Source organism: Entelurus aequoreus, linkage group LG19 (genome assembly GCF_033978785.1).
Source record: "Entelurus aequoreus isolate RoL-2023_Sb linkage group LG19, RoL_Eaeq_v1.1, whole genome shotgun sequence".
In the NCBI taxonomy this organism is placed as follows: domain Eukaryota; kingdom Metazoa; phylum Chordata; class Actinopteri; order Syngnathiformes; family Syngnathidae; genus Entelurus; species Entelurus aequoreus.
In genome coordinates this window covers 43,526,889-43,554,388 of record NC_084749.1, presented here as the reverse complement: position 1 = coordinate 43,554,388, position 27,500 = coordinate 43,526,889, and the positions used below count along the sequence as shown (strand labels likewise).

The 27,500-nt window shown below is 39.4% G+C and overlaps 1 protein-coding gene across 4 annotated transcripts in view; it reads right to left on the bottom strand.

Annotated features, from left to right (window-relative positions):
* Nucleotides 1–4,939: 4,939 nt before the first annotated feature.
* fnbp1l (formin binding protein 1-like) overlaps nt 4,940–27,500 on the bottom strand; it is a 157,853-nt gene continuing 135,292 nt past the window's right edge. The window contains exons 10-17 of one of the 4 annotated variants that reach the window (XM_062028530.1): nt 23,485–23,658; nt 21,343–21,452; nt 20,943–21,075; nt 20,038–20,129; nt 19,450–19,625; nt 17,704–17,741; nt 11,460–11,580; nt 4,940–6,039 (exon numbers count right to left, since the gene is read on the bottom strand). In XM_062028530.1, the coding sequence (XP_061884514.1) occupies nt 6,032–6,039; nt 11,460–11,580; nt 17,704–17,741; nt 19,450–19,625; nt 20,038–20,129; nt 20,943–21,075; nt 21,343–21,452; nt 23,485–23,658 (852 nt within the window). In that variant the 3' untranslated portion in view covers nt 4,940–6,031. Of the gene's footprint in view, nt 6,040–10,729; nt 11,581–17,703; nt 17,742–19,449; nt 19,626–20,037; nt 20,130–20,942; nt 21,076–21,342; nt 21,453–23,484; nt 23,659–27,500 lie in introns of those variants that run through there. The other 3 variants (XM_062028532.1, XM_062028529.1, XM_062028531.1) reach the window with 3 other exon arrangements.

Here is a 27,500-nt window from a genome sequence, read left to right as displayed (position 1 = left end):
CCTGTATGATCAGTGTCAGAGCTTGGTCCGCATTGCCGGTGAGGGTTGGACTTCGCAAAGGCTGCCCGTGGTCACCGATTCTGTTCATAACTTTTATGGACAGAATTTCTAGGAGCAGTCAGGGCGTTGAGGGGATCTGGTTTGGTGGCTGAAGGATTAGGTCTCTGCTTTTTACAGATGATGTGGTCCTGATGGCTTCATCTGGCCAGGATCTTCAGCTCTCACTGGATCGGTTCGCAGCCGAGTGTGAAGCGACTGGGATGGGAATCAGCACCTCCAAGTCCGAGTCCATGGTTCTCGCCCGGAAAAGGGTGGAGTGCCATCTCCGGGTTGGGGAGGAGACCCTGCCCCAAGTGGAGGAGTTCAAGTACTTCGGAGTCTTGTTCACGAGTGAGGGAAGAGTGGATCGTGAGATCGACAGGCGGATCGGTGCGGCGGCTTCAGTAATGCGGACGCTGTATCGATCCGTTGTGGGGAAGAAGGAGCTGAGCCGGAAGGCAAAGCTCTCAATTTACCGGTCGATCTACGTTCCCATCCTCACCTATGGTCATGACCTTTGGGTTATGACCGAAAGGACAAGATCATGGGTACAAGCGGCCGAAAAGAGTGTCCTCTGCCGGGTGGCGGGGCTCTCCCTTAGAGATAGGGTGAGAAGCTTTGTCATCCGGGAGGAGCTCAAAGTAAAGCCGCTGCTCCTCCACATCGAGAGGAGCCAGATGAGGTGGTTTGGGCATCTGGTCAGGATGCCACCCGAACGCCTCCCTAGGGAGGTGTTTAGGGCACGTCCGACCGGTAGGAGGCCACAGGGAAGACCCAGGACACATTGGGAAGACTATGTCTCCCGGCTGGCCTGCGAACGCCTCGGGGTCCCCCGGGAAGAGCTGGACGAAGTGGCTGGGGAGAGGGAAGTCTGGGCTTCTCTGCTGCCCCCGTGACCTGACCTTGGATAAGCGGAAGAAGATGGATGTTCTAAATGTGTCCACTGGATGTCACAATAGCAATTCTGTTAGGACTAGCAAGAGCGGCTCCTCTCCCTCGAACCAAATGAAACTTAAAACCTGCTGTTTTATGTCTTTTGCTTCGAACACATGGTTATATGGCACCCTTACTCCCCCATAATGTCTGTCAAAAACCAGAAAACTTAACCCTTTTGAATAGTTTTTTACCGCAGTTTCTTACAGTTTGTTGAGTTAGAACTGGATTGATACGTGCACATGACAAAGGAGGTATTTGATACCTCGAAGAATTTACATGTTGGGTTTTTTGTTCAATCCCATTGACACCCCTGGTGTAAAAGCATCTTTTAAAGCCATCAAACAGGCCAGTTTGTATCAATATAATCCAAAAAGTAGGCAACATTTATATGTAACCACCTTCCCAGACATGCAGTGGTGCAGTCGTGCTCATAAGTTTACATACCCTGGGAGAATTTATGATTTCTTGGCCATTCTTCAGAGAATATGAATGACAACACAAAAACCTTTCTTCCACTCATGCTTAATGGTCGTGTGAAGCTATTTATTGGCAAACAACTGTGTTTACTCTTTTTAAATCAAAAAGACAAAAGAAAGTACCCAAATGACCCTGATCAAAAGTTTACATACCCCAGTGACTTTGATCTGATGACATGCACAAAAGTTGACACAAACAGGTTTGAATGGCTAATCAAGGTTCCAATACTCACCTGTGACCGTTTGTTTGTAATTAATGTGTGTGTATAAAAGGTCAGTGAGTCTCTGGGCTTCTGACAGACCATTGCATCTTTCATCCAGTGCTGCACAGATGTTTCTGGATTCTGAGTCATGGGGAAGGCAAAAGAATTGTCAAAGGATCCGTGAGAAAAAGTAATTGAACTGCATAAAACAGGAAAGGGGTATAAAAAGATATCCAATGAATTGAGAATGCCAATCAGCAGTGTTCAAACGCTGATTAAGAAGTGGAAAATGAGGGATTTAGGTAGACCAGCAAAGATTTCAGCCACAACTGCCAGGAAAATTGGAAGATATACAATAAGGAGGCACTTGAAGAAAAATGGGCTGCATGGTCGAGTCGCCAGAAGAAAGCCATTTCTGCGCAAATGTCACAAAGTATCCCGCTTACATTACGCCAAACAGCACAGAGACAAGCCTCAAAACTTCTGGAACAAAGTAATTTGGAGCGATGAGACCAAAATTGAACTTTTTGGCCACTCGACCATGCAGCCCATTTTTCTTCAAGTGCCTCTTTATTGTGCATCATGAAACAGCCACACCACCATTTTTCAGAGAGTCCTGTATTTCAGCTGAAGTTATTTGTGGATTTTTCTTTGCATCTCGAACAATTTTCCTGGCAGTTGTGGCTGAAATCTTTGCTGGTCTACCTGAATCTCTCATTTTCCACTTCTTAATCAGCGTTTGAACACTGCTGATTGGCATTCTCAATTCCTTGGATATCTTTTTATACCCCTTTCCTGTTTTACGCAGTTCAATTACCTTTTCTCGCAGATCCTTTGGACAATTATTTTGCCTTCCCCATGACTCAGAATCCAGAAACATCTGTGCAGCACTGGATGAAAGATGCAATGGTCTGTCAGAAGCCCAGAAACTCACGGACCTTTTATACACACACATTAATTACAAACAAACATGTCACAGGTGAGGATTGGAACCTTGATTAGCCATTCAAACCTGTTTGTGTCAACTTTTGTGCATGTCATCAGATCAAAGTCACTGGGATATGTAAACTTTTTGATCGGGGTCATTTGGGTACTTTCTTTTGTCATTTTGATTTAAAGAGTAATAAAAACAGTTGTTTGCTAATAAATAGCTTCACACAACCATTAAGCATGAGTGGAAGAAAGGTTTTTGTGTTATCATTCATATTCTCTGAAGAATGGCCAAGAAATCATAAATTCTCCCAGGGTATGTAAACTTATGAGCACAACTGTATAAGGCCTCTTTATCTCAGTTTGTTTATTGCTGGTATCATGACCTCATCAGCCTAATTGCTGGCCTTAATTGCGTAAATTGAAAGGTTCTCACACTGGGAAACAGGCTTGCAAGAAAATCAAGTATAGGCTTAACGTTAAATTGATTGGTATTGGAAGTATAGATTGATGTATTAATATAGATTAAGGGTGTTTAAATAGCATCTTTCTACAGCATCATTCTGCACATTTCACAGTTTCTCAATAATACAAGAAAAAGAAATAGTTAAGGCGTGGTCACATCATATTTTGATTACCTTGGGAGACAATAGATCAATAGATGCCTGAAAAGACACACAAGTGGTTCAAAAACACCGGAAGCATTGTTTCAAACTTGATAGTAAAATCATGCAAAGTATTGTTTTTGACAGTCATTACAAAAAAATGGAGTACAAAATAATCGAAGGAGATATAAAAATCACTTTTAGTTGTGGAGAACACACTTCATCGGATTAGTCTCTCAGGGCAAAGTGCATCGGTTCCATTGGAGCCTTGTTGTCTCCTGAAGACTGTCAATCAAACACACACGGCTAGACACGATCACCACGTAAACACATTCCACGTGACATTGAACAAAAGATGTTAATATATCTACATAATGATTTAAAACTAATGTCACACATGCACCGATGAGGTGTACAGTCCTGGTCAAAAGTGTACATACACTTGTAAAGAACATCATGTCATGGCTCTCTTGAGTTTCCAATCATTTCTACAACTCTTATGTTTTTGTGATTGGAGCACATACTTGTTGGTCACAAAAAAACATTCATGAAGTTTGGTTCTTTTATGAATTTATTATGGGTCTACTGAAAATGTGAGCAAATGTGCCGGGTCAAAAGTATACATACAGCAATGTTAATATTTGCTTACATGTCCCTTGGCAAGTTTCACTGCAATAAGGCACTTTTGGTAGCCATCCACAAGCTTCTGGTGGAATTGTTGACCACTCCTCTTGACAAAATTGGTGCAGTTCAGCTAAATGTGTTGCTTTCCTGACAGGGACTTGTTTCTTCAGCATTCTAAAACCTTAATTCTAGCCTGATTTAGCCATTCCTTTACCACTTTTGACGTGTGTTTGGGGTCATTGTCCTGTTGGAACACCCAACTGTGCCCAAGACCCAAGGCCTCACCAATTCTCCTCCAAACATATTGCTGGGTATTGTGGCCAAACAGCTCCATTTTTGTTTCATCTGACCACAGAACTTTCCTCCAGAAGGTCTTATCTTTGTCCATGTGGCGTCAGATGAAACAAAAATGGAGCTGTTTGGCCACAATACCCAGCAATATGTTTGGAGGACAAAAGGTGAGTGTCAGAATAATTGTATCCAAGTTATCACAAAACTTTGTGTTGCCATGAGTTCCCGGTGAGAAGAGAAAAGATGTCTTTGATCCTACCAAGCAGAAGGCTTGTAAAACTCCACTGTGTAGGATGGGAAGCAACATGAAGGTGTTCTGTTTCCTTGATGTATTGTAATCCACAGAAATAGATCTACAAAGCGGAGAGGCACCGCTTGTTTGAACTGTTTTACGACCTTTTCTTTGAACTGTTTTGTAATCAAAGGCGATGGCTGTTTACGACCCCCTTCCCTTAGAAACAGCTGTTGCCATGTAATCAGGGAAAGTCCAAATAAAAGAGGAGGCGTACAATCTTTCGTCAGAGCATGGAAGACTATACAAGGGCACAGGTGTACGCGTTTCTCCTCATTGAGCCAAATTTAATTCTGTCTCCGTTTGATTCCTTGCTTCTTGTCTTGTTTAATAGATGTCATCAGTGTTTGAACCTGACAGTGAGGCCAGAAGCTTGTGGATGGCTACCAAAAGCGCCTTATTGCAGTGAAACTTGCCAAGGGACATGTAAGCAAATATTAACATTGCTGTATGTATACTTTTGACCCGGCACATTTGCTCACATTTTCAGTAAACCCATAATAAATTCATAAAAGAACCAAAATTCATGACATTATGTCCTTAACAAGTGTATGTACACTTTTGACCACGACTGTACACACACTGATGTGTGTTTTGCTCATTGGTACATGTGTGACGCGGTCATCACATTCACAAATATAATTGATTTAATGGGGAGGAACATGGAAAATTGAAGTGTCCGGTACAAAAAACAAAAATAAGGCAGAGTCTGCTGGGAATAACACTGCAATCCTTTTGCTGTTATTCAAGAACTCAGATGCAGTTTGGGAAAGAAAGTCTGCCACCTGCTGGTTAGAGGGTGGAGTTGCCACACCAGAGGGGGGAAAATAAAAGATCATAGAGAGAGGGGGGGTGGAAGAAGATAGTCCTGCTATCTTGCCAGAGGAGCAGTGAGCTGACGGTAGATGGTACATACAACTCATGCTGCAAACAATCACACATGTATGACATGTTAAGGGCATGCGACTTAGGAGGCGGGCGTGAGGACCAGAGTGGCTCAGACAGGGCAGGCATCACCAACAGAGCACAGATGACGATATAAGGAATGAGTTTGATGTTTGTTAGTGGCAGCAAATGCTCAAAGCTTTACTAACCTTGCAATATATTAAACGTGTTTTCTTTTATAATTCTTTTTTTTTTTTTTTTTTAAATGCTAAACAAAAATATATTAGGGTTAAAAAAACAGCCTGAGAATTAGTAAAGATTTGTTGGGACTTTTGTATCCAACTCAAGTATAGAATAGCTAGAATGCAAAAATAGAGCATCAAAACAGCATCTTTCCGCTTACTATTAGTTTACAGCTTTTCTGTGTACCTTAACTTTCTCTTGCCAATCAAAGAATACTATGCAGACTCAGTAACTTGTTTTTTTTAAACCGGCTTTACAGAAGTCCCGTGGAGTTAGGTAGGACCTCCGACACTATTTCACTAATTCAGCCGACAAGCTTTCAAAAGCCAGAATGCTGCATTGGAAATGTACGTGTGAGCATGCAGACATGCAAACTTGCTCGTCTAGTTCCCCTCGCTACCTCTCTCCTTTTCTCGTCTCTCTCGTGCTCACCCCCACCACCAAAATTCAGCAATCAGCAAGAGCCCTCCACCGGCCAAATCAAATCGCCTGGCCACCCTGCAGCCCTCAGGAACCTGCACAGTCATACACAGGAGAGATCGAGTTAACATAACACAACCATACCAGGACACACACATACACACACACACATGTTGCTGCGTCAGAATTGAAGCAAGGAATAAACTACAAAAACCTAAAACCAGTGAAGTTGGCACGTTGTGTAAATGGTAAATAAAAACTGAATACAATTATTTGCAAATCCTTTTCAAATTATATACAATTGAATAGACTGCAAAGACAAGATATTTAATGTTCCAACTGAGAAACGTGATTTTTTTTTGCAAATAATCATTAACTTAGAATTTAATGGCAGCAACACATTGCAAAAAAGTTGTCACAGGGGCATTTTTACCACTGTGTTACATGGCCTTTCCTTTTAACAACACTCCGTAAACGTTTGGGAACTGAGGAGACACATTTTTGAAGCTTTTCAGGTGGAATTATTTCCCATTCTTGCTTGATGTACAGCTTAAGTTGCCAAGTCACGCTGTTGTAACACGTGGCTTGGCATTGTCTTGCTGAAATAAGCAGGGGCGTCCATGATAACAACATATGTTGCTCCAAAACCTGTATGTACCTTTCAGCAATAATGGTGCCTTCACAGATGTGTAATTTACCCATGTCTTGGGCACTAATACACCCCCATACCATCACACATGCTGGCTTTTCAACTTTGCGCCTATAACAATTTGTATGGTTCTTTTCCTCTTTAGTCCGACATCCAGTTTCCAAAAACAATTTGAAATGTGGACTCGTCAGACCACAGAACACTTTTCCACTTTGTATCAGTCAATCTTAGATGAGCTCAGGCCCAGCGAAGCCAACTGCGTTTCTGGGTGTTGTTGATAAATGGTTTTCGCCTTGCATAGGAGAGTTTTGACTTGCACTTACAGATGTAGCGACCAACTGTAGTTACTGTTTCTGAAGTGTTCCTGAGCCCATGTGGTGATATCCTTTACACACTGATGTAGCTTGTTGATGCAGTACAGCCTGAGGGATCGAAGGTCCCGGAGGACACGACGTCCAGTTTCCAAAAACAATTTGAAATGTGGACTCGTCAGACCACAGAACACTTTTCCACTTTGCATCAGTCCATCTTAGATGAGGTTGGGCCCAGCAAAGCCGGCGGCGTTTCCGGGTGTTGTTGATAAAAGTGAATTATATTTATATAGCGCTTTTTTTCTACTGACTCAAAGTACTTTTACATTGTGAAACCCAATATCTAAGTTACATTTAAACCAGTGTGGGTGGCACTGGGAGCAGGTGGGTAAAGTGTCTTGCCCAAGGACACAACGGAAGTGACTAGGATGGCGGAAGCGGGGATCGAACCTGGAACCCTCAAGTTGCTGGCACGGCCACTCTACCAACCGAGCTATATCGAGATAAAAGGCTTTGGCTTTGCATAGTAGAGTTTTAACTTGCACTTACAGATGTAGCGACCAACTGTAGTTACTGTTTCTGAAGTGTTCCTGAGCCCATGTGGTGATATCCTTTACACACTGATGTCGCTTTTTGATGCCTGAGGGATCGAAGGTCACGGGCTTAGCTGCTTACATGCAGTGATTTCTCCAGATTCTCTGAACCTTTTGATGATATTACGGACGGTAGATGGTGAAATCCCTAAATTCCTTGCAATAGCTGGTTGAGAAAGGTTTTTCTTAAACTGTTCAACAATTTGCTCACGCATTTGTTGACAAAGTGGTGACCCTCGCCCCATCCTTGTTTGTGAATGACCGAGTATTTCACGGAAGCTGCTTTTATACCCAAGCATGGCACCCACCTGTTCCCAATTAGCCTGTTCACCTGTGGGATGTTCCAAATAAGTGTTTGATGAGCATTCAACTTTCTCAGTCTTTTTTGCCACTTGTGCCAGCTTTTTTGAAACATGTCGCAGGCATCAATTTCCAAATGAGCTAATATTTGCAAAAAAATAACGTTTTCCAGTTTGAACATTAAATATCTTGTCTTTGCAGTCTATTCAATTGAATATAAGTTGAAAAGGATTTGCAAATCATTGTATTCTGTTTTTATTTACCATTTACACAACGTGCCAACTTCACTGGTTTTGGGGTTTGTAAAAGAAAACCTATACTATTTCAACATGCAGTACAGTGGTACATACAGTAGCTAAAGAGGGTAATAACTTTGTTTTTCAACCATGGCGAGGAAGAAAGTGAGTTTGAAGTCAACATTGATTTGGGATACAAGTGTTTTGAGTTAAGAGCTCCATGACAGAACCAATGAAGCTTGAAAAGTTGAGGTACTATTGTAGTGTTTCAAGGGTTTTGAGTCGAGTGCTAATTGTAACCGTTATTTTCTAAGTAGGCACCTCAGCTTTACAACTGGTGTATTCGATCACGCACATATTCCAGGCTGCTGCTGCTAGACCAGACCTGGACAAATTAAGGCCTGGGGGCCACATGCGGCTCGTTAAGCTTTTCAATCTGGCCCGCCGGACATTCCCAAATATTTTTTTTAGATCTTTAAGATGGAAATGACCATAAGCCTTGAACTATACAACATATTTCAATGGTTGGAATCTGCGCTTTTGCATGATATTTTAGTGACTAGTGTTGTCCTGATACCAATATTATTTCGATTACTTTTCGATACTTTTCTAAATAAAGGTGACCAGAAGAAAATGCATTATTGGCTTTATTTTAACAAAAAATCTTAGGGTGTGGCGGACCGGTACTTTTCAGAGGCGGTATGGTACTGAATATGATTCATTAGTATCGCGGTACTATATTAATACCGTACAACCCTACTAGTTACTATGGTAATCTACGTCACAGCAGGTCAGACGAGGCACCAAGCAGTGTGGGTGGGGAGCGTTTCCACAGAGTGTTTCCAGAGCCTGAAATGTGGGTGTCAGGGACAGACGCGGAAGGAGATTTTTACAAGAAAGGTCTAAGGCTTAGTGATATATCAGATGTATCAGATTGTAGATGTTTTTGGGTTTTTTTTACCCTTTACGTTCATATTTCGCTGTGTTTGTTGCATTTTTGTTGCATTTGGCTTGATTGTAAAATATGTCGATTGAGAGGGGGTGTGACGTTCATACGTTGTTAATATTCAGGGTTTTATCGTTCATAGAAAAAAATAAAATTCCATTCCGTTTTTAAAGGCCTACTGAAAGCCACTACTAGCGACCACGCAGTCTGATAGTTTATATATCAATGATGAAATCTTAACATTGCAACACATGCCAATACGGCCGGGTTAACTTATAAAGTGCAACTTTAAATTTCCCGGGAAACTTCCGGTTAAAAACGTCTATGTATGATGACGTATGCGCGTGACGTCAATGGTTGAAACGGAAGTATTCGGACACATTGTGTCCCAATATAAAAAGCTCTGTTTTCATCGCAAAATTCCACAGTATTCTGGACATCTGTGTTGGTGAATCTTTTGCAATTTGTTTAGTGAACAATGAAGACTGCAAAGAAGAAAGTTGTAGGTGGGATCGGTGTATTAGCGGATGGCTGCAGCAACACAACCAGGAGGATTTTGAGTTGGATAGCAGACGCGCTATCCGACGCTAGCCGCCGACCGCATCGATGATCGGGTGAAGTCCTTGGTCGCGCCGTCGATCGCTGGAACGCAGGTGAGCACGGGTGTTGATGAGCAGATGAGGGCTGGCGTAGGTGGACCGCTAAGGTTTTTATCATAGCTCTGACGAGGTCCCGTAACTAAGTTAGCTTCAATGGCGTCATTAGCAACAGCATTGCTAGGCTTCGACAGGCGGCACAGCATTAACCGTGTGGTTACAGGTTGGTTCGGTGTCTCCTGATAGTAGTATTGTTGATCTGCTGTCTATCCTTCCAGTCAGGGGCTTATTTCTTTTGTTTCTATCTGCAGTTAAGCACGATGCTATCACGTTAGCTCCGTAGCTAAAGTGCTTCGGCGATGTATTGTCGTGGAGATAAAAGTCACTGCGAATGTCCATTTCGCGTTCTCGACTCTCATTTTCAAGAGGATATAGTATCCGAGGTGGTTTAAAATACAAATCCGTGATCCACAATAGAAAAAGGAGAGTGTGGAATCCAATAAACCCTTGTACCTAAGTTACGGTCAGAGCGAAAAAAAAATACATCCTGCACTGCACTCTAGTCCTTCACTCTCACGTTCCTCATCCACGAATCTTTCATCCTCGCTCAAGTTAATGGGGTAATCGTCGCTTTCTCGGTCCGAATCGCTCTCGCTGCTGGTGTAAACAATGGGGAAATGTGAGGAGCCTTTCAACCTGTGACGTCACGCTACTTCCGGTACAGGCAAGGCTTTTTTTATCAGCGACCAAAAGTTGCGAACTTTATCGTCGATGTTCTCTACTAAATCCTTTCAGCGAAAATATGGCAATATCGCGAAATGATCAAGTATGACACATAGAATGGATCTGCTATCCCCGTTTAAATTTTAAAAAATCATTTCAGTAGGCCTTTAAGGCGGCCTGTCATAACATTTTTTAGCATTCAATCAGACTTTATTGTGAGGTTTTGTATTAGTTTTCCTAAAAATAGATATAGTGGCCCCCAGACACATTTTTGTCTTTAAATTTGGCCCCCCCGAGTGAAAATAATTGCCCAGGCCTGTGCAAGACCCTTATTTAAAATGATTATGTAAAACACCGGACGGGTCCCTCAACTCCGACAACAAAGAAGACGACTCCAGTGTGCAGGAGAAGGATGAAGATAGTGTTCAATGACTGTATGTTGGGTTACAGGCACCATTTTGTTAAATTTGTGAATGAACACAAGTGCCTGTGTAAATATTTCATGTTTCAAAGTGGCTTATAGAATAGTGCTGGCCAATATAAAAACGGTGTCCAAAAAAATAGGTGGGTTAGAAATGAGGGTATGTTACAAATGCAACACGATAAGATTACATTTCCTGTGATGGCACAGAAAACAAAATGTATTAAGACAAAAATAAAATGTTCATGTACTGTATATATACGGTACACAAACATTCAGAAATCAGAAAGACATTTCAAATTAAGTTAACAAGTGAATTCATACAGCATTAAAATCAACGACTTTAAAACACATCCAGGTTAAAAAACAGACAGGATCAAGAAAATTGTTGACAACTAAAAAAAAACGACTGTTTCTAATATATTATGTAAAAAAAATCTTTTAACACTTTGTGATCAATAAGAAGCAATGTACATACAATATGGTAAAGCATTACAAACACTCACCACGGTAGCATCAGTTCCACAGTTATGATGCATGGATGAGTGATTATAGGGTGAGGGCAACAACGAGAAGAAGAAAACACAAACTAGACAAATGCGTGACTGTTGATGTAGATGAACAGACACGTTCCGTCTTCCATGTCATCTTGAGGAACAAAGGGCATGCGTGGCAAGAATGAAAAGGAGATGGTTCGTAGGACAGAGGACACATAGAGCTTCAGATATAGGTGACAGCACCTTTGCAGTTCTTCTCCATGGTGATCTCTACATAGGTGGTGGGGACATAACCTTCCTCGCCACTCTGCTTCCTGGCCCTCGTCCAGCCGTCACCTTTATCCTCCTCAATGATATATAGGACCTGCAGGCCAAGAGGGAAGCAGTTGATGAAATTGCCGGGTTATGGAAGCTTAAGTCACTTTTTGGTTAAAGTGGTTCATTCAGTATTGACCCGATTATTAGGCATATCATAAATATTTTTGGTTCCCACAAAAGTTTATACATGTATGCCAGCAGATGGCATAAAAGTCACATTAACCCACATCACCAAGTAGGGATGGGCACCTTTTACATCCAAACCAATACGGTACCAATTCCCAGTACCTTCACTACAAAAACTGAAATCAAAGTAAGATTAAATATCTCAAATAAGGGTGATATTTGCTTATTTTTTTGTCTGATAAGATAATTCATCTCACTAAGCAGATTTTATATTAGAGTGTTTTACTTGTTTTAAGTGTTTTGGTCCTAAATGATCTCAGTAAGATGAGATTTGATGACCTATATTGAGTAAAACATGCTTGAAACTAGAATATCAACTGTTGCAAAGCTGTGTCATCAACACTCACAAGTATAAAACTACTTTTTTTTAAAGTAATAATTTCTTATTTCAAGCATAAAAAAAAAAATCATGACTGACACAATTTTGTCTCATAATTAAAACGGATGGATTTTGCAGTTTTATTTTCAATGAAACAATAGAAAACACATACTCATATAGTAGTACAGTTGGCACAGTACAGCAAACTGACAGTTAATATTTAAACATTTAACATTTCTAACAATTTTGAACAGAAATAGTTCATGCACATTCAGATGAATTCTTCAAAATTACAATAAAAAATATTTTGCCCGGGGGCCGGCTGTGTATACGTATGTATGTATACATATATATATATATATATATATATATATATATATATATATATATATATATATATATATATATATATATATATATATATATATATATATATACACACTAATTGACTGAAAGAGATAGATAGATAGTACTTTATTGATTCCTCCAGGAGAGTTCCCTCAGGAAAATTAAAAAGAGCACGCACTTGGCGCGATGATGTCATGTTATCGATGGAAAAATGCATTTTTAGACAATATGATTTGCCTGAGCGGCTAGGACAGGGGTCGGCAACCCGCGGCTCCGGAGCCGCATGCGGCTCTTTGACCACTCTGATGCGGCTCAGCTACATACTTGCCGACCCCCCGATTTTCCCAGGAGACTTATGGATCTCAGTGTCTCTCATAAATAACTCCCAGGGAAAAAATAATCCTATTTAGACTATAAATACTAGATAAAGGGCGTGCCCTGATTGCACTGCAGTAATTGTCTCCTATTGCATTTACATACAGTGTGCCAGTCCAGCCGCATGTTGCATGTTGTTATTAATCGCACAAACAGGAGACAGCAAAGCATACTTACTCATCAGCCACACAGCTTACACTGACGGTAGCCGTATCAAACAACTTTAACATTGTTACGTTACAAATATGCGCCACACTGTGAACCCACACCAAAAAAGAATGAAAAACACATTTCTGGAGAACATCTGCACTGTAACACAACATAAACACAACACAACCATTACCCAGAATCCCATGCAGTCCTAACTCTTCCGGTCTAGATTATACACCCCGCTACCACAACCCCCCCACACATCAACCCCTCCCCCCCTCTCCTTGCGTTGGTTGAGCGGAAGAGTTAGTGCTGCATGGGATTCTGGGTATTGGTACCGTCAGTGTAAGATGTGTATTGGTACCGTCAGTGTCAGATGTGTATTGGTACCGTCAGTGTAAGATGTGTGGTTGCTGAACTAGTACGGAAGAGTTAGTGCTGCATGGGATTCTGGGTATTGGCACCGTCAGTGTAAGATGTGTGGTTGCTGAGGTAGTACGCCTTGCTGTCACTTACGTGTGGTAAAGCAGGTACACTGTTAGGGCAGACTGTAGAGGGCGGTGTCATCACGCTCTGATATTCGGGAGTCTCCCGGGGAAAAATGAGAGGATTGGCAAGTATGACGCTATCAAGCGCCATTCATTCAAAACTCGCGGGCTGCACTAACATCAAATGTCCACATTAAAGTGCGTGCCGGTGCGTGTGTCGGAGACCCCTGGTTAATATAGCACAAAGCATTTAAGCTCTGTATGCAGTGTTTTTCATTTTAAATTGTAAATTTTTTTTGTGGCTCCCATCACTTTCTTTAATTTGTGAAACTTGCCAAAATGGCTCTTTGAGTGGTAAAGGTTGCCGACCCCTGGGCTAGGAGACCCCGAGAGTAACAAGCGGTTGCCTTGTTGCCTTTCCATTATGAAACAATAAATTAGGTTTTGGTCCTAAATGATCTCAGTAAGATATTACAGCTTGTTGCTGAGATTTGATGACCTAAATTGAGTAAAACATGCTTGAAACTAGAATATCAACTGTTGCAAAGCTGTGTCATCAACACTCACAAGTATAAAACTACTTTTTTAAAGTAATCATTTCTTACTTCAAGCATGAAAAAAAACAATCATGATGCCGAGCGCATATCATTATGTCAAGATAATGGCACTAGCATTTACTTAATTTAAGAATATTTTTCAACATATTGAGCAAAAATGTCTCTTTTTTTCTACCAAGAAAAGTGCACTTGTTATTAGTGAGAATATACTTATTTTAGGGTATTTTGGGGTTCATTGAGGTTAGCTAATTTTACTTGTTGTGGAAAGTCTTGACAAGCCGAATTTTCTTGTTCTATTGGCAGATAATTTTGCTTAGTTCAAGTAAAATACCCCTCATTTTTTAATTTTTTTTAATTGTTTTTGAACACTGACTTTTTGCAGTGTTGGAATCGATACCGGTACTCAACAGTACCAATTTTTGGTACTTCTATATGTATTCATTAAATGTTAATGTGTTTATCATTTAAATCTCATTTCCTATTTAACATTTAACAGTGAGCCGCAACTCTGCTGTGCAGTTTTTTATAACCTGATGTCTTACACTTCCGAGTCTCATTTGCAAGTATTACACAGTCAACTTTGCATGCAGTTGCAATTCCGAGATGTTAGACTGCAATAATGTATAGACTACACTAGAAAGAGGTTCCGCAGCCTCCGTAGCAGAACCTCCAGGTTCTGTAACAGCTTCTTCCCTCAGGCCTTAAGACTCTTGAACGCATCATAATAAGCCCCTAAATTCCCCCCAAAAACAAAGTGACTCGCTGGAATATAAAGACAATATAATCATACATCCATAAATGTGGATGCATATGCAAAAGTGCAATATATTTATCTGTACAGTAATCTATTTATTTATATATGCACCTTATTGATTTTTTATCCTGCAGTACACTGCAAAAAGTCAGTGTTCAAAAACAAGAAAAAAACATACAAAAATTAGGGGTATTTTATTTGAACGAAGCAAAATTATCTGCCAATAGAACAAGAAAATTTGGCTTGTCAAGACTTTCCAAAACAAGTAAAATTAGCTAACCTCAATGAACCCAAAAATACCTTCAAATAAGTATATTCTCACTAATAACAAGTGCACATTTCTTGGTAGAAAAACAAAATTTGACCTTTTTGCTCAATATGTTGAAAAATAATCTTAAATGAAGTAAATGCTAGTGCCATTATCTTGACATAATGATATGCGCTCGGCATTAAATTTCTTGAAACCAGCAAACTTATACTTAAAACTAATGTATTGTTCTTAATGGAAAGGCAACAAGGCAACCGCTTGTTACTCTCGGGGTCTCATAGCCGCTCAGGCAAATCATATTGTCTAAAAAGGCATTTTTTCATCGACAACATGACATCATTGCGCCAAGTGCGTGCTCTTTCAGTCAATTAGTGCGCATATATACAGCCTGGCCCGTGGCCAAAAAAATGTTTTATTGTAATTTTGAAGAATTTACCTGAATGTGCAAAATTGTTTGAAATGTCACATGTTACATGTTTAAATATGAACTGTCAGTTTACTGTACTGTGCCAACTGTACTACTATATGAGTACGTAAAGTGTGCTGTAAAGTTCAAATTTGAATGACAATAAAAAGGAAGTCTAAGTCTAAGTCTAAGTATTTTCTATTGTTTCATTGAAAATAAAACAGCAAAGTTTGTTTCAAAATCATGATTTTTTTTTCATGCTTGGAGTAAGAAATTATTACTTTAAAAAAGTAGTTTTATACTTGTGAGTGTTGATGACACAGCTTTGCAACAGTTGATATTCTAGTTTCAAGCATGTTTTACTCAATATAGGTCATCAAATCTCAGCAACAAGCTGTAATATCTTACTGAGATCATTTAGGACCGAAACACTTAAAACAAGTAAAACACTAACATAAAATCTGCTTAGTGAGAAGAATTATCTTATTAGACAGAAAATAAGCAAATATCACCCTTATTTGAGATATTTAATCTTACTTAGATTTCAGTTTTTGCAGTGTACCATGAGCTAATGCAACAACATTTCATTCTTATCTGTACTGTAAAGTTCAAATTTGAATGACAATAAAAAGGAAGTCTAAGTCTAAGTCTAAAATTTGTTGCCTAATCAGGGACTGGTCTTTTCCATTCCACTGCATTCTTGTGGTGCCCCCTAGAAAATGCTGTCCTGAACCATTTCCTATGTGGGCCATAGCTAAAACCGCCCCTGCAGAAAAGTGTGTGAAAGGTCGGGTAGTTAGCAAACAACAGACACATTATAATGACAATTTCAAGATAATGATCAAAGAAGTGACTGTCAAGCAACTCGGAAATATCCGTTTTATATTTCCAGCATTAGTGATATTGAAAACATTAATTATAAAATTGTCTTGATTCCTTTGAAAAGGAATGGTTGTCATATATTTATTGTATGTATTATTTTTAAGGCCGTACATTAATAATAATGTCACAATTGCAAGTGCCTTTCTAAGTACCTATAAGCACTTTATAAAGTTCAAAGCATAAATTAAAATTATATAATAAATTCAAATGTTGGATCCCACAATACAAATCAAAAACAATCAGAATTGTAAAAGCAAATTTAAAAAGATGTGTTTTGAAATGTGATTTAATAATACAGTGTTTCCCATAAACTGCCAAGATACCTGTGGTGGTGGGGGCGTGGCTATGGGCGTGGCTTTGGGCGTGTCCACCATGACATCATCGAGTAATTTGCATAATTTACTACAATGATATGATTTTCTCTACAAAGGCTAAAAAAATGTATACTTAAGATTAATTAAAGCTTAAAGTACCAATGATTGTCACACACACACTAGATGTGGTGAAATTTGTCCTCTGCATTTGTCCCATCCCCTTGGGGAGCAGTGGGCAGCAGCGGCGCCGCGCCCGGGAATCATTTTACTAATTAATAATAACAGTTTTGTTTTAAACATCCGTCCATCCATCCATCCATCCATCCATTTTACAATATAATTACAACACTTTATGTACATATTTATATACAGATTTGAACAATAAGTTATTCACTGAAATATATTTATTAATTGTGGTTCTTACAAAAAATATATCTTATAAAATATAAAAGCTAAAACGTCTCTTAAAGCTCTGCCCCTTTAATTAGTGCATACTAAATAATTTAACTTTGGCCTACTACTACAACCATATTATTTACCAGCAACATAAAGTGAAACAGAGGCAGAGGTGTCCTGCCACAGTCAGTAACAAATAAACAGAAAACAGTAGTGGTCAAATACAAATAAGGCAACAAGAGAAGTATCCTACACTTCTCTTTTGTAAAGTAAATCTGAACAGCATATATGGGCATCTACATCAACTATATGATTTGCCTGAGAAGCTAAACAGGACAAAAAAAAGAAAAAAAAAAAGTTTTTATTTGTATTTTTTATTTGTGGCAGACGTAATTCTTTCGTGGCGGGCCGCCACAAATAAATGAATGTGTGGGAAACACTGTAATACAAATGCAGAACTGAAGAAGAACAAGGTTTTGCTAAATTTGTTATTGTGTTTACTTTAGTAACATGCTATCAAACCCTTACATTTCGACAAAGTATCAGATCGGGACTCGAAAATAGATCAGATCTGACACCCCCAAAAATCGGATCAGGATCAGAGGCCAAAAATGTTGATAGGGACATCCCTAGTTTGCAGATGTGTTGTGTGTGAATTGTAGTGGCCCAATTTTCCACAGTAATGGTACTGTAAGGCGGGAAAAAAATGTAAACATGAATAGTCACCTCGTCTTCTGCCATGACTAAGGTTCCCTCATTCTGACCTACAACAAAAGAAGAAAAACAAACATGTCACAGAGATATATGGTAACGGACAAGTGATACCTACTTCATGTAATCCAATGATCATACAAAATGTTTTCGGTAGAGACGTACATAGAGATCCTATGATCGGGGCCCGGTCCGATATTTTCCTTTTTCAACTGATGAGCTGCCGAGCCAAGCCGATCTTTACCGCAGTTGTGTCCCAGTGTTGACATTCAAAAGGTTTGTGTGTGTGTGTGTGTGTGTTCTGGCAATGCTTACTTAATGGGGACATCGCTCTGTTTACACAGTCACCTTTAGGGGGCCTTTTTAAATGATAGTCAGATCCATTCTGAAGATGCCTAAGTGATTTCCATCCTTCTATATATGGTAGTTGGAGTAGCAGACAACTTCATTACTGCTAAATAGCAGTTTTCAGTAATGTCACAGAAGATGCAGGATTTGCTTTAACATTTAAGTGGTGAAGCTTCCTATAAGAGGACAGCTCTAGTGCTGTATTCTGAGGAGCATGTCTCCACTGCTCTAGAGTCCAGTGGCGGCGTGCTTTACACCACCGCATCCGACGCTTTGCATTGGACTTGGTGATGTATGGTTTAGATGCAGCTGCTCGGCCATGGAAACCCATTCCATGAAGCTCTCTGCGTACTGTACGTGGGCTAATTGGAAGGTCACATAAAGTTTGGAGCTCCGTAGCAACTGACTGTGCAGAAAGTCTTTGCACTATGCTGACCCCTCTCTGTCAGTTTACATGGCCTACCACTTGGTGGCTGAGTTGCTGTTGTTCCCAAACTCTTCCATTTTCCTATAATAAAGCAGACAGTTGAAATTTCACGACTGGATTTGTTGCACAGGTGGCATCCTATGACAGTTCCACGCTGGAATTCACTGAGCTCCTGAGAGCGGCCCATTCTTTCACAAATGAAACAGTCTCCATGCCTAAGTGCTTGATTTTATACACCTGTGGCCGGGCCAAGTGATTAGGACACCTGATTCTCATCATTTGGATGGGTGGCCAAATACTTTTGGCAATATAGTGTATATAGTCATGTGGTGTTTAAATTGAGTTTTGTTTTTTTTACAAAGTCTTACTACACATGCGCCTGCAGAACAGCATGGAAAATAAATAAATACTACAAAATGTACAGGTGCTTCTAGTCAGGCACCCCGCACTACCATCAAACAATATATAGTGTTAGAATAATTGTATCTAAGTTATCACAAAACTTTGTGTTTCAATGAGTTCCCGGCGAGAAGACAAAAGCTGTCTTTAATCCTACCAAGCAGACGGCTTGTAAAACTCCACTGTGTAGGATGGGAAGCAACATGAAGGTGTTCTGTTTCTTTCATGTATTGTAATCAACAGAAAGATATTGTCTTGACCCGAGATCTACAAAGCGAAGAGGAAGCAGGGCATGACTCCCCTAAAGGCGACCTCTTCTTTGAACTGTTTTACGACCTTTTCTTTGAGCTGTTGTAATAAAAGGCGATGGCTGTTCACGACCCCCGTCCCTTAGAAACAGCGGTTGCCATGTAATCAGGGAAAGTCCAAATAACAGAGGAGGCGTACAATCTTCCGCCAGAGCGTGATGGAGACTGTACAGGAGTACAATTAATTCTGTCTCTGTTTAATTCCTTGCTTCTTGTCTTGTTTAATAGATGTCATCAGTGTTTGAACCTGACATATAGTATGGAAATATGCATGCTTACCGTCAAAGCCGTACAAAGCTTTGCAGTGTCCAATAACCGGCAGCGGGTCATCGTCATCAAATTCATCATCAAACTCGAGGGGGTCAGCATTGGGCTGTCCGGGCTGAGGGGGACTGGAGTGGAATTGAGGTGAGTGATGCTCCTGACTGGTGTCTTCCGTATAACTGCCTTCAGGGCTAATGAGAAATGTATAGTGGAAGAGAGATTTGTTTTTGAACATGCTGCTTTGCATTTTGATTGAACGTTGAACCTAAAAATGTAGTCAGCTAGCAGAAGTCAATTGTACGGAAAATACAATTTCTATATTAAGATCCAGATTCAATTACATACCGTTATATTACAATAATAGCACATAAAAGCATACAAATATTTTTAATACTCTGTTAATTTACTGCATTGAGTCTCTAATTGTCCTATCTAATTTTTAGTTCTGTTTCTTGGAACAACTCTCAAATACATTTGAGGTGTTATGGCAACACAATTACATAGATATAATTCATTTCAAATGTATGACATTTATCTCAATTATTCTGCATCTATGTTATCACTCACAGACAGGTGAATTGTAACGTTCAAGAAGGGTGTTACCTCTCTCTGCCTTGAGGAGTGTGATGGTGGTTGTCAGCACTGTGCCTCCTGTCTCTGGAGCTCTGCTTTCCCTCCACCTCAGATAACCAAGTCTGTCAACAGAGCAAGTGTTTGCTTTGGGTCAGAAAATTTCCTCGACACCACAACCGCATGATCAACGTTTTTGCACATTTCACCAGTAGATGGTGCTGTTAACACATCCGAGGCACCATACATTGAGCTCAAGAAGGAAAGTAAGACTTTTCAAGAGAAGATAATACTTTAAAAGCCTTAACCTTTTCTGTCTTGCCTCTGGTGAGGGCGGTCACATTTTTTTACGCTCCCTTCTTCTCCCTGCTTGCTTTCTTTGTTTTGTCTTGTCTACACTTCCTCCCTCCTCAACGACACCTGGAGTCAAACGTTTGCTTGCATGCAGAACGGCCCCAGGCCTATGGACACTACATCAACACACCCAAGACAATGGGCATATACACACACACACACCTCCTCCCCCACCCCACGCCTTCCACCGCTTGATTCCGCTTCGGGGTGATGGACGGCTGGCAGCGCTTCATAGCAGCAGTCGACCTCCAGGGTCCCAACCCCCCCCCCCCCCCTCTGTTGCGAGTTGTCGTGATTATATGTAACATGTTTATGTGTGCATGGCATGGAGGTTTTTCCCACTCCAGACTGGGCCCCCTTAGGACCCCAGTCTAAATAGTATTTTTTTTTACTCATCTTCTTCCCCAGCGTTTTACCTTTTCCCCACGTTTTACGGGGCGCCTCGTGGCGACCCGTCAGCGTTACTGTTCTGTAACCCTGTACACTGTTTGTTTGTCTAATCTTGAACGGGTTTGTGCTGAAAACATAGTTTCGTTGTACTTGTTGCAATGACAATAAAGTCCTATTCTAACCAGTCTTTTTACCTCATGTCTGTGGATTTCAGAACGGAGCCTTTCCATGTTGCACATAGTCTCTGATATTTTAGGCTGCAGGCTGTTAGGGTCTCCCATCTGTGGATTTTTTTCATACACGTCCTTCATTTTGTTCAAGGCATCTCTAGCAAAGGAAAAATCAAAGCGATGTAATGGAAAACTGATAATGAGCAGACTCCGCACAAGGAAAAAGAATGCATTGTTGACTGTGTATATCTGTACAATATTAATCCTGCAACAAATGTATATCTATAAAACCTTTCATCATCTAATTAGTATCTACCTTTGCAATAAAAGCCAATAACCGTACAGAAGATGTTGATGAAAGTATCAAACACAACATTTGTATGATTGTGTGAGGGACTAAAAAAACAATGGGTAAGTACACAACCTCTGATCTATCTCTTTCTGGAGCTCTTTATTGAGTTCGTCAATTCTCTGCTGCAACCTCTTCCTCCTCTGCTCAGGGGGTAAGTGGCTGTAGTCCTCCACCGATGGGGCCTGGTGAAAAGACAAGTTAAAAACTGTTATGAAGAGAAATGACACTTTCTTCCCTAGGATTAAATTAGTCCTGACACAGATATGATGCAGTGGTCTGTAGTAGGGATGCATTGATTGATTGATTGATACTTGTATGAGTAGATCGCACAGTACAGTACATATTCCGTACAATTGACCGTTAAATGGTAACACCCGAATAAGTTTTTCAACTTGTTTAAGTCGGGGTCCACGTTAATCAATTCATGGTACAACCTGCAATGATTATAGATTTTGACTGTAGGAGTAATAATCATGGTTTCACGATTATTATGCATTGATTAATTTCACATCAGAAAATGTATAAAATCACAGACATTTCTTAGATATTTTAATGTGTTATTTATTACTGTCATAAATAACAGTACAAAATAATAAATGAAAATGATTATTCATAATAAATTAATAATGACTAAAACAAGACCAATATTAATTGTATTGATACACTAGGGGAAAATTTTACTCTTGTGGGTAATAAACTCAAGTGTTATTATTATTCTGTGACTGTAAATTGTTTGCTTGTTTTCTTATTGATGCTTTTATTTTTTTCTGTATTGTGTAGTTATAATTATATGCTTTTACTTGTAATTGTATTGAGTTTGTGGACCCCAGGAAGACTAGTGGATTGTTGTGGCAAGCAGCTAATGGGGATCCTTAATAAAAATCAAAAATCAAATCAAATCAACTGTCATCCATGCATATTTAATAATAATTAATACAAACATATAATATTAACTAGAATGCACATAATTACATCCCATGGTAAACCGATGTTGTTCTACAAGATTGTTGTGATGTTATGTTAGTCTCAGGGCATTCAATTGATCGCAACTGGACTGTTGTTGAGTAGGCTTCATCAGTTGGTGCTCATAGACCTAGATTGGTAAGATCTAGTCTGTCGGGGACAATAAAAAATGTAACATAATTGTGGCCACATGATTAATTTAGGTGCGTTTTTATGGGTTCAAAAACAGCATCAATATGTTGAGGAAAATAAATACAATTCTACCTGGGACATTATGTATTTTATTCTGCAGGCTAATTTGTTGGATGTCTAGAAGGCTATCGTCTAAACACACACTTACCATCTTGACAGACCACTGGGCCGTAAAACATTACCAAATCCAGCAAAAGCAAGCAGACAACAAAGGATTCTGGTTAGATGTGAGGTAGCCATATAGTTTATAAGTCAAAATCCAGCAACCAGATCAGCTCTTCATCCAGATGTGTGACTCGAATACTTCATGTTCCGTAAATGATTTTCCCATTTTCAATAGAAAATATATTGTATTTTAGACTTCTTGATTGATGATGTAGTAAAGTAATACTTGTTCTGACCTTTATCATGAATTCACGCAGAACATTTTTGCAATGCTCTGCTGTATTTTTCCACATGAGATATAAGAGTCACTGCTCTGGGAAGCATTTTTTTTTCAAGTTTCTTCAACTGAGAGCCACTCAACACATATGACAAAAGCTAAAGCCCAAGAAAAAGCTTTGTCTTTTGTGTTTGTTAAGTGTGTAACAAAGCACTGTCATTGGAACTAGGCCACACAAACACACCCGAACGCAAACTCTGCAAGACACACAACATCACGGCACATCTGATGTTACGGAGACATCACCACTGCAACCAGAAACCCGTAAAAATCCCTCACACAAATGGTCAATCGCCAGCCTTCCTTCTTGTGAGTCTGGCAGAAATCTGTCCCATTCATAATTGGAGAGGAAAACACAGACAGAATAGAAACCAAAGAAGAACAAAATAGATAAGTGGAGAAGACAGACTACAGCAGGGTGTTTGCAAGTGTCATCAAGTCAAAGTAGCATTTTGAAACAATGCTGACTGCCGCAGCTTATTTTGTAAGCATCACTTAATGATTTAAAAAACGCCTTTTCATGACCTGCAGACATCCTGTAGTTAAAAACCACTAAGTCATCAAGGTAACACAGCCTCTAAGATATGTCAAGGTCACAATTATACTTCCTGGCTCACCCCTCTTCTCAGGCCTTTCAAGTTCTGGGGGATTCTGGGTACTGTCGTCTTTATCTCAGACAGATATTGTGTCACTCGGTCAGAGCTGAACCGGTTTGGAGGGAAAAGTTGTGAGGATCGTGGGCGGGACGAGGAGGAGGAGGGAGGTGGTGGAGGAGGAGAGGAAGTAGGGGACTGGTGGGGAGTAGGGAGACAGGATAAAACAATAAATCAGGATGACACATTCTTTGGACACTTTCGGCTATGTAAAGTTTCTCATCTTGAGAGGCAGAATCTGCGCAGTTGTGACAATAAACTGCTGTCTTTTATGACACCTTTGATTCCCCCCCGACTGTGAGCGTGTAAACGGTGGTCCAAGTTCCTCTATATAATGGGAGCACTCTAGTAATTTCAGGAATTTGCTTCCCAAGTTTTGAAATAAACTTGCAGTTAAATAGCCCTGCAATAAAGTGTACACATTTTTAAGGACATTGACAAAGCATTTAAAGGCCTACTGAAATTGTGTTTTTTTTATTTAAACGGGGATAGCAGATCCATTCTATGTGTCATACTTGATCATTTCGCGATATTGCCATATTTTTGCTGAAAGGATTTAGTATAGAACAACGACGATAAAGGTCGCTGATAAAAAAAATGCCTTGCCTGTACCGGAAGTAGCGTGACGTCACCGGAGGAAGGACTCCTCACATTTTCCTATTGTTTACACCAGCAGCGAGAGAGATTCGGACCGAGAAAGCGACGATTACCCCATTAATTTGAGCGAGGATGAAAGATTCGTGGATGAGGAAAGTGAGAGTGAAGGACTAGAGTGCAGTGCAGGACGTATCTTTTTTCGCTCTGACCGTAACTTAGGTACAAGGGTTCATTGGATTCCACACTTTCTCCTTTTTCTATTGTGGATCACGGATTTGTATTTTAAACCACCTCGGATACTATATCCTCTTGAAAATGAGAGTCGAGAACGCGGAATGGACATTCACAGTGACTTTTATCTCCACGACAATACATCGGCGAAGCTCTTTAGCTACGGAGCTAACGTGATAGCAACGGGCTCAAGTGCAGATAGAAACAAAATAAATAAATCCCTGACTGGAAGGATAGACAGAAGATCAACAATACTATTAAACCATGGACATGTAACTACACGGTTAATAATTCACAGCTTGGCGAAGCTTAACAATGCTGTTGCTAATGACGCCATTGAAGCTAACTTAGCAACGGGACCTCAAAGAGCTATGATAAAAACATTAGCGCTCCACCTACGCCAGCCAGCCCTCATCTGCTCATCAACACCCGTGCTCACCTGCGTTCCAACGATCGACGGAAGGACGAAGGACTTCACCCGATCATCCGTGCGGTCGGTGGCTAGCGGCGGCAAGAGCGTCTGCTAGCGTCAGCTAGCGCGTCTGCTATCCAAGTCAAAGTCCTCCTGGTTGTGTTGCTACAGCCAGCCGCTAATACACCGATCCCACCTAAAACTTTCTTCTTTGCAGTCTTCATTGTTCATTAAACAAATTGCAAAAGATTCACCAACACAGATGTCCAGAATACTGTTTTTGAGATGAAAACAGAGCTTTTTTGTATTGGATTCAATGGTGTCCGAATACTTCCCTTTCAACCATTGACGTCACGCGCATACGTCATCATACATAGACGTTTTCAACCGGAAGTTTAGCGGGAAATTTAAAATTGCACTTTATAAGTTAACCCGGCCGTATTGGCATGTTTTGCAATGTTAAGATTTCATCATTGATATATTTTCTTACTTCAAGCATCAAAAAAAAAATCATGATGCCGAGCGCATATCATTATGTCAAGATAATGGCACTAGCATTTACTTCATTTAAGAATATTTTTCAACATATTGAGCAAAAATGTCTCCTTTATTCTATCACACTGCAAAAAGTCAAGTGTTCAAAAACAAGAAAAAACAAAACAAAAATTAAGGGTATTTTATTTGAACTAAGCCAGTGGTGTCCAAAGTGCAGCCTGGGGGCCATTTGCGGCCCGCAGGTCATTTTTTAACGGCCCCACGGCACATTTAAAAAATACGATTGAAACATTTTTAAAACGTAAAAAGTGGTATAAAAGAGCAAACAGCGGAAATGTAACAAGAAAATGTTGCAAAGTTTACTCTAATAACACAAAGCTGCCATGCAGGCTGTTTCTTTCTTTAAAAAATAATAATGAATCAAAATCAATGTCATTATGAATTATTTACCTATTCAAAAGGCTCCAATTACGTCACGTTAAATATTCCACTTTGAGATATTTTTAGGGGTAAATGTAGCATATTTTGTGTTTGCCATATAAAAAACTGACCTGTTTTTTTTTTAAAAAGGCCTAAAACGAACAAACAAAAAACATAAACAACAAAAAAACTTATAATTGACGGATAGATCTGAAGTTGATCTCGAGATTATTGTGTTAAAAGTAAACAGTAAAAAAAATGTATAATTTATTTTTTAACACTTTAATTAATTTAACCCCTTTTGGATCCCCAATAATTTTAGTGTGATTTGTTTTTAAGTGTCATTGCTCAAAAAATACTAATGAATTAAAATCAATGGTGTTATGAGTTATTTACCTTTTTAAGGCTCAAATTATTATATGATCTCAAATATTCCACTTAAAAGAATTATTGGGTGAAAATATTGCATATTTTATGTTTTTTCCATTAAAAAAAACATGACAAAAAGAGCATAAAACTTAAATCTTTAAAAACATTATATTTACAGATAGACCTAATGTTGATCTAGAGATTTAAAACTTGAATAATAATAAAAATAATAATACTGAATAATGACACACTTTTAATATTTTTTTGACCAAAACCCTTTGGGGTCCTCTGGGATCAAGCCTGAGTGGAGGCCTGAATGTATATTTGTTATACATATATTGTATTGGTTTTTAAAATAAAAAATATCAAAATGGCCCCCGCTTGCTTTGATTTGCCAGTGTGCGGCCCTCGGTGGAAAAAGTTTGGACACCCCAGAACTAAGCAAAATTATCTGCCAATAGAACAAGAAAATTCGGCTTGTCAAGACTTTCCAAAACAAGTAAAATTAGCTAACCTCAATGAACCCAAAAATACCTCAAAATAGAAATATTCTCACTAATAATAAGTGCACTTTTCTTGGTAGAAAAAAAAAATTAGACCTTTTTGCTCAATATGTTGAAAAATATTCTTAAATTAAGTAAATGCTAGTGCCATTATCTTGACATAATGATATGCGCTCGGCATCATGATTTTTTTTTTATGCTTGAAATAAGAAATTATTACTTTAAAAAGGTAGTTTTATACTTGTGAGTGTTGATGACACAGCTTTGCAACAGTTGATATTCTAGTTTCAAGCATGTTTTACTCAATATAGGTCATCAAATCTCAGCAACAAGCTGTAATATCTTACAGAGATCATTTAGGACCAAAACACTTAAAACAAGTAAAACACTCTAACATAAAATCTGCTTAGTGAGAAGAATTATCTTATCAGACAGAAAAGAAGCAAATATCACCCTTATTTTAGATATTTAATCTTACTTAGATTTCAGTTTTTGCAGTGCAAGAAAAGTGCACTTGTTATTAGTGAGAATATACTTATTTTAAGGTATTTTTGGGTTCATTGAGGTTAGCTAATTTTACTTGTTTTGGAAAGTCTTGACAAGCCGAATTTTCTTGTTCTATTGGCAGATAATTTTGCTTAGTTCAAATAAAATACCTCGAATTTTACTTATTTTTTTCTTGTTTTTGAACACTGACTTTTTGCAGTGCACTGCACAACTGGCATATACACTACCAGCAGAAGAATAATCATTAACCAACCGTGTTTTTATGGAGAAGGGCAAGGTCCGTAAGCTTAGCAAAGATTTGAGACAAACACTGAACAGGTGACAAAAACCTTTCAAGTAAAGTCAAATAAGGAAGAACTAATAAAAACTTGCATGAGACAAAGTAATGAAGACTGAAAATGTTTTTGAATGCATTGTTAAATCAAATGTTCTTCTGATAGTGTTAA